Here is a 7,664-nt window from a genome sequence, read left to right on the forward strand (position 1 = left end):
GAGCGTATAATCCGTACAGTACTGCACGGAAAAATTGACCATTTTATCCACTACAATTGCATTGCTCAAATGTGCTGTTATTGGTACCATTTACTACTGAAAATATCAACGAGATGTTTATTTACATTTGAAGACATGTTAAAGGCTTTAAAGCTTGTTTTCGACCCGCACTACTATTCATAATTGAATAAAACTTTTGGCAGGTACTGTATGAAAAAGTATGTTTAATGAACAAGAGTCGAGAGTATTATGAGCTTTTTTCTCCCTACGTACGATTTTGCCAGCGCGCATCCAAGACATTGAAAGGGACACATCGCTAGAGAGAGTAAATGAAGTATAGTATGTATTTTGAACTCCTACCTCTAATAGTCTTCGTAAAGACGTTTACGCATGTGCTAAGAATTTTGTGTATTAGAGAAATCATAGGCGAAGGGTTTAAACGCCTTTTTTGTTTTATGTATCAAACAAAAAATCTTAGCTATTTCCAAATTTATTAACAAACCTTGGTAAAATACTGTTTTCTGGCCTTTTTCTATTTTCGTCTGCCATTTCAGGGTAAGTGATTGAGTCAAGTCCTACAATTGGAACAGTAGGAATATTTTCCTCTCCCTTCACAACTGGTTTAGTGCTATTTATAACCATCTCATCAGCCTTTTCTTTTTCTTTTCTTTTTTCTTCCCTCTTCTAAAAGAAATTGATCCAATTATGACTTTTAAGCAGAATGTAAAGAATATTCGTAATTGTTGTAAAGAAAGCCGAGTTTAAAATTTAAGATTTGTACTGGAATTGTGGCTAGACTACGATACTAACCCGGTGCTCCCCCCCCCCATACGGGAAAGATATAATTTAACTAAAGGTCGCTGATTACGAATGTCAGGTCCTACGACATCCTCGCGCATGTTCAATTAGTTAACATTTGAATAGGGTGAGTTTTAGCATCACAATTTAAATCCAACTTCACTCGACTTCTTATTAGAGGAATTACCACAGCTGGAGTCTAGGCTAGGCTAGGCTACGTTAAGGTCAAAGGTCGTTTAGATGACCCTAGATCATGGGTGGCCAGCCGGAAGGCCGCCTTAGACATTTTTCCAGTCCGCAAGAGTCATTACAGCTTGACAAAATATATTTGTTTTATAACGACGAAAGTAGCGAAAACCACTGTATTATTTAAAAAACTATGCATGTGTTTATTCACCGGTACTGTACCGATGACTAAGAAACTATGCGCTGGTACTGTTCCGGTAACTAAGAAGCTGTTCACTGGTTCTGTACCGGTGACAAAAAGACTATTCGCTGGAAGCCTGCTTTCTAGAATACATTATTGGTCCAATTAATTTTTGAATCAAGATTAAATTCATGCTACATTTATTTTAAATAAGTATATTTAATTGTCGTGTATTCTGGCATATAAACACCCCTCCCATCTTTTAAGTAACAATTTTACTTTTAGGTATATCCGTTTCATAAACACTCCATTTTCAGTCGAAGAAATAGATATTTTCATTTTTGCATAAGGTGGGGCTTCCATAAGTGTAGCCCACCTTAAAGTCTTCTAGCCTAAGACCATATAAGATGTTCTATGGATAACTAAAAGCACTGATCAAAAATGTTTCATAGAATGTCTGGGTACCAGTGAATAGCTTCTTAGCTACCGGTACAGTACCGGTGAATAGTTCCTTAGTCATCGGTACAGTACCGGCGAATAGTTCCTTAGTCATCGGTACAGTACCGGTGAATAGTTCATTAGTCACCGGTACAGTACCGGTAAACAATTCCATAGTCACCGGTACAACCTCATCCGAAAGTACATTTTTGCGCAATCATATATTTAATAATTAACTGTCGCAATTATGAGAAAAATAATATTTGATGATCTATTGTGGGTTTAAATGAGATATATGATTTTATATGCGGCCCGTGGAGATATGATTTATATCCAATGTGGTTCACAAGATCAATTAGGTTGACCACCCTTGCTCTAGACCTATCTACGACTGCTCAACTATGTCTGAACCATCTCCCCAACATTGATTCGACCCGAAATTTCATCGGGTTAATATTGTAGTCGCCCCGGAGTGGTTAAGAAGCGATTTTTATTACATCAAACTGTTCTACTTACTAGTTCATCAAGATACCTTTTGTATTCAAGTGTATACTGTTCCATCAATTGCTGTTTGAGTTTCTCAGCAATTGGTAAAATAGTTTTAAGTCTGCTCATTATCAGTTCTTTCAAATGTGACGGTACTGTTTTAAATCCAGGATGTCTCCTGATTTTCTCAAGAAACAGCGTCATAAATTTGATGTACAAAACGTAGGCGTGCTCCAGGTTGCCTTCTTCCAAATACAAATTCGCCATCCGGATCATTTCTTGACCTGAACGAAAGTATCTGAAAATATGCAGTTACATATAGGCTTCCGTTGAAATTATTTACCATTTATTGTAAACAATACCTTACAGCCGGTACATTAAAATCGACTTCTATGCTGCTGCCATAATTCGTCAGATATTTGATTCTTTCCTTGGCGTCGGGAATGTTAACTTTGGGATGCTCTGACTCCATGTTTTTCCTTTTAATACAAACAAATACAAATATACCCCCAACGACACGACAGGGTTACTTTTATAATGCAATCATCGCAGACTTTATCATGGGAAAATTTTAGGTTTTAGTCATCAATAGAATCGGTTAACACAAATGAGTCATACATTCTGTGTTTTTTCCTGCAACTGTGTACAGGACAAGTTGATCGAGCTTTAAATTTTAAATGTCACATTGACATTTCCCACAGAATAAAATTTTCAGCAGTTGAAATTTCCATAAAATATATTTTTTACGATGCCGTAGATTTACTTTTTTTATTAGAATTTGTCGTTTTATGCAAATGTTAGTAAATTTTAGTCTTGTCTTTTCCTTGTTTTTCAAACAATTACAATATTGTAGTTGTGTTTTTATTGGTGAAAAGTTACATTCAAACATAATGCTGCCATCTATGAGAATGCTTAAAAGTTACTGTATTCAGAAAGTGCGCAAGTGGTAAGTTTGAATATAATTTGCTCCTACATTACCTATGAAAATTAAAAATCGGCCAAGCGAGAGTCGGAATCGTGCATCGAGGGTTCTGTACAAATTTGTAGGCATGTACAACAAATGATTCGTCCTTCGCGGAAATTGAGTCTCGAATATTTTTTCCGTTATGTTTTAAGTATACCCCAAAAGGATAAATATGGTACAAGGAATCATAATCCTGCAACCAAATAAGCTGCTGTGTTTACTGTTGGTATAACATGAACGCCTATTCATTGATTATATTTCTATATTGTAGAAAAATTGCTACAATTAGGAATAAGTGGTTTATTAAACAACACAAGTAATCACATCGTCAGTCCTATGACTGTTTCTACATGTACCTCCACTCTCTCCCATCCTAAGCTAATCTTCGCATTTCTTTAAAACAAAAACATCGTTAATTATTTGTGAACAGAAATCTAATCAAGGTCCACCTCTACTCCTCTTAACTCCTGGTTGTCATCATAAGGTCGTCAATCCTAAGACTGGTTGGACACGCACCTCTACACTTCATATCCTGAGATAATCTTCGCATTTTCCTAAAACTATAACATCCCACATCCTTAACTATTTGCGAATAGTAATCTAGGTCTACCTCTTCTCCTCCTAACTCCCGTTTCTGCCTCTAATATATCTTCAACTAGACTTCCATGCCTGAAAAGGTGTGCTACTAACCTATCTCGCCTATTTCTTATTGACTTACATAGAATTCTTTCTAATACCTTTTCATTTCTAACCTGCTCTATTCACGGTACCCTCATCATACGCTGGTAACACCACATTTCGAACGCTTTTAACGTTTTCTTTTCCGCCGCGCTCACTGTCCATGTTCCATCTTTAACAACCTTTTTCGAATTTCTAAATTAACCGTTCGCGAACATAGAAGCGACTTTTTTTTATTGAAAGCGACTCGACCTTGCCCTATGCTCTGGTTTATGTTCCTACTACTTCTTCCGTCCTGACTTCAGATCAGCCACTTCTTCTAATTTTTCATCTTCTGCCTTTATATTCGCTCTTTTCCTACTTTTTCCTTCCTTGCATATCAGTATTTCTGTTTTACTTTTATTTATTTTCATACAGTACTGTTTTGTCAATACCGCTACTATTTTATTTAACTCTGCTTGCTAGATGCTAATACTGCTACATCATCTGCAAATCTAAACATATTAATCTTTTGCCCCAGTATATCTATCCGTACAGTTGTACTGTCTTTAATGATGTTGATCGCGTCTTCGCCTGTTGCTCTTTATACAAACTAGGTATCACTCTTCTATCTTTGTAATTCATCCCTACATTTTTAAATATATTTAACATCTTGTCCTATTTAACATTGTCAAAAACTTTTTCTAAATCTACAAATCTTAGGTATGTACGCGCCCTTCCCTTTTTCTATCGTTTTCTCTATTGTTACCCTTAAAACTGTAATGGCCTTCCACTTATTTTTTCTAAACCCAAATTGATCTTCCCCTAATGGTTCTTCCGTCCTTTTTTCCAGCCTCTGTACAATTCTAGTTAAGATTTTTGACTTCTGTTAATGCTTCTAATATGTCTCTGACTGACTCTTCGTGCCTGAGAAGGTATCCTACAAACCTATCTCGCCTAATTCTTATTGACTTCTATTTAGAGTAATTTTTCTCGCGTATCTGGTTAAAAAATAGAATTTTATATATATACATTTATCTTAATCGGCTAGAAATGAAATTTTTTCTATTCTATTGATGTTATAATGAAACACAAATTAAAAATCAAAATATAGATCTTTAAATTCTTCTTTATTAGGTTCTTCACATTCTATCCAGTTTCATCTTTGTTCTTTTTTTAAGGCATACATGGTCCACATAGTTGTGCTAATTACATGTAGATATGGTGGCACTAATGTCTAATACACGTAGGTACATTAATTTAGCTCTAATGACATTATTTATTGTTCTTTGTTTACGTAAATGCTAGACGAATATAAATTACAACGATTATTTGAACACATAATAGTGGTATGGAAAGTAAAATTAAATTCGAGGAATTCACTGGAATGTATTTCGTCCTGTCCATCATCCAGTAGAACCCAGCAGTTCGATTTTGACGTTTCAACTCGGCACCCACCAATATCCGAATTCTTTTATTATACTCGTTTAACCATCTTTTCTATGAAACAAAAACAGAATAAAAATATGAAGGTATTATTAGTGAGAAGACGAAGAATAAATAAAAAATAGTATTTTATTCTTCAGTTTAATTATCTTCTCGAAAATACCACAAAAGGTCCATTTATATATGGATATCTACTTGCTGAAACGAATCCCGGCGTAGGTAACCTCAGCGTAATAGGCACGTTACCATAACCGAATAAAATAATTCGAAGTGGTCTGTATTCTGTCGAAACTGCCAGATGCTGATAGCGATTTCGATCTTTTTGGATCTCATCAGCGCGTCGCAGGCAGCTCCGACAGAACACACACCAACTTTTACTTGCTGTCTTAACAGCGCATTCCGCGTCTGGCAGTTTCGACAGAATACAGACCACTTCGAATTATTTTATTCATTATCTTCTCGCTTGTATTATTTATATATACACTATTGGCGAGTATATAACCGAACATACGACGTAGTCACGTACTATACGTTAAAGAAATACATTCAGTTACCGTTTCAAATAAACAATAAGGGCATGTAAGTCCAACAACTCCTGTTAAAGCTTTTGAGCGATTTCTTCGGCAATTGTGAATCTATTTTAATGATTTTCTTTTATTGTGTATATTATATTTAAATTGTAAGAAAATATTCCACCTCTAAGGGTGGAAAATTAAAGAATGATAAAAAAATAACTGGAGAAGTTAACGAACCTCGTAACTTCGTTCAGATCTTTTTAACTTTTTTGCTTCATTCCCAGGCTTTCCCCGATATGCACTCGAAAGAGTAATTATAAAAGTTGTTTAGTGCTAATTTCGTTACTAACACTACTATATGACAGTACTATTTTTTTAAATGTATTTCAATCTTTGTAATGCTATAATCAAAAAAGATACCTACATGGTTTTCATTAAGCAATTGGAAATCAATTAATTTTGGTTCAAACGGTACCAAGGTAACATCCCTGAAGCCGTAAAACGATTGCCCAGAAGAATGTTTCAACCATGGTTTTTCCACAACTTCTAGAACGTTCTCTAATCTTACCCCAAACTCGTTTTCTTTGTAGTAACCAGGTTCTAAAAAATTATACTAGACTATACACTGAATACGTAAGAAAAAATAAAATAAAAAGATTTTATTGTTTAATGAAATAAACCAAAACTAATTAAAAATTGNAGAATTGCTTATGATAGCCTTAAAATTTGATTTGATGGACGACAATTGAATTTGAATATCCGGAATGGTTTCCAGCCTAGTTTTAAATTTGTTTTTAAAACCGAAATTGAAAAGTTGGTCTGTAATCTGAAGTCGAAATAAATAGAAACAGGAACCGTAATAACCTTGTCAACGATTAGAGGGTATTTATCATTAAATTCGATCTAAAGGTCATTCAAATTTGAATCAGCTGATTCGGATTTTTGTTTTAAGGGAGGATGAGTATCGATCAAGTTTTCATACTCCGAAATAGAATGTGTCCAAAAAGAGTAGAAGGGGGTATTTTGTTCACGTTACCATTTAAGTTTTTTAAACAGAATATTTTCAAACGTTGGAAAGCGTTGAAGCATTTCCTTTGCAAAATTCGATCGGAGAGGATAATCGGTAACGTTCAATTCTTGAGCTAACTGAACTTTTAAAAGCTGTAAGATGTAAATCTAGCTTAAAAATCTTCTGTAACGACGATTTTTTAATGTCAGGATCTTGACTGAGATTGATTTTCACGCGCTGACAGTCTCATTTCTTCAATCGTTTGTTGAGTTCGAACAGAACGCGGGTAACCTGGTTGGATTGTGAATTTTTGCAGTCGAACCAGTATTCTCGAATCCATTTTTTGATGGTATCGTCCTTCAGTGCATTCCGTACATTGAATTTTGCCCGATATAATCGTTGAGCTATAATCATCGGATCACTATTGCGTTAATAGGCGCGTACGCAAAAAGCACAATGGTCTCTCGGGTATACTTCCATGGTCATTAAATCTCCAAAAAGTAGTGAAACAACCTATCCCTACCGCACCCCTCCGAACAGTGCAGATACCTACCCTTTTTGGACACCTTGTAGTTAACATTCATGATTTAGTTTGATTTGCGAATGAATTCTGCACTCACAATCACTGGCTAAACTGTGACTGGGTGATTCCTGTGGAAAATTTTCGTTCAAGGATTTTTTGAGTTTCAGTAGATGCTCGTGTATGGCTAGAATACAGAATTTTACTAGGACAAGAAACATCGATCTCGCGAAACATCTGTAACCTCTCCACGGAGGGAAAAGAGGAGTAAAGTAGGCCTAGATTAGATTATTGTTCACAAATATAGGGTTGTTCGGAAAGTCATTTCGTTTTTTTTTGTGGAAATGAAAGACAGTTTTCGTATAATAAACAAATACTTTATTAAATTATATATTGACCGTTCTGGTCCAACACCTTTTGCCATCTTTCTGGTAGTAGCATAATTCCACGCTCATAAAATTTTT

The 7,664-nt window shown here is 35.2% G+C and overlaps 2 protein-coding genes and 1 long non-coding RNA gene across 3 annotated transcripts in view; 1 reads left to right on the forward strand and 2 right to left on the reverse strand.

Annotated features, from left to right (window-relative positions):
• Positions 1-2,774, reverse strand: part of LOC108735160 (STAM-binding protein-like A) — a 22,826-nt gene extending 20,052 nt beyond the window's left edge. Inside the window, exons 1-3 of the mRNA XM_025976646.1 lie at positions 2,452-2,774; positions 2,120-2,387; positions 503-684 (exon numbers count right to left, since the gene is read on the reverse strand). Coding sequence (XP_025832431.1) covers positions 503-684; positions 2,120-2,387; positions 2,452-2,561 — 560 coding nt within the window. The 5' untranslated portion in view covers positions 2,562-2,774. The remainder of the gene's footprint in view (positions 1-502; positions 685-2,119; positions 2,388-2,451) is intronic.
• The window catches only part of LOC108735155, a 480,326-nt gene that overhangs the window by 121,842 nt on the left and 350,820 nt on the right, over positions 1-7,664 (forward strand). The gene's annotated exons all lie outside the window — the stretch shown is intronic.
• Positions 4,822-7,664, reverse strand: part of LOC108735164 (xaa-Pro aminopeptidase ApepP) — an 86,626-nt gene continuing 83,783 nt past the window's right edge. The window contains exons 9-10 of the mRNA XM_025976650.1: positions 6,096-6,271; positions 4,822-5,210 (exon numbers count right to left, since the gene is read on the reverse strand). Of these exons, the coding sequence (XP_025832435.1) occupies positions 5,004-5,210; positions 6,096-6,271 (383 nt within the window). The 3' untranslated portion in view covers positions 4,822-5,003. The remainder of the gene's footprint in view (positions 5,211-6,095; positions 6,272-7,664) is intronic.

The sequence above is a fragment of the Agrilus planipennis genome, unplaced genomic scaffold (assembly GCF_000699045.2).
Source record: "Agrilus planipennis isolate EAB-ADULT unplaced genomic scaffold, Apla_2.0 scaffold102, whole genome shotgun sequence".
Classification (NCBI taxonomy): Eukaryota; Metazoa; Arthropoda; class Insecta; order Coleoptera; family Buprestidae; genus Agrilus; species Agrilus planipennis.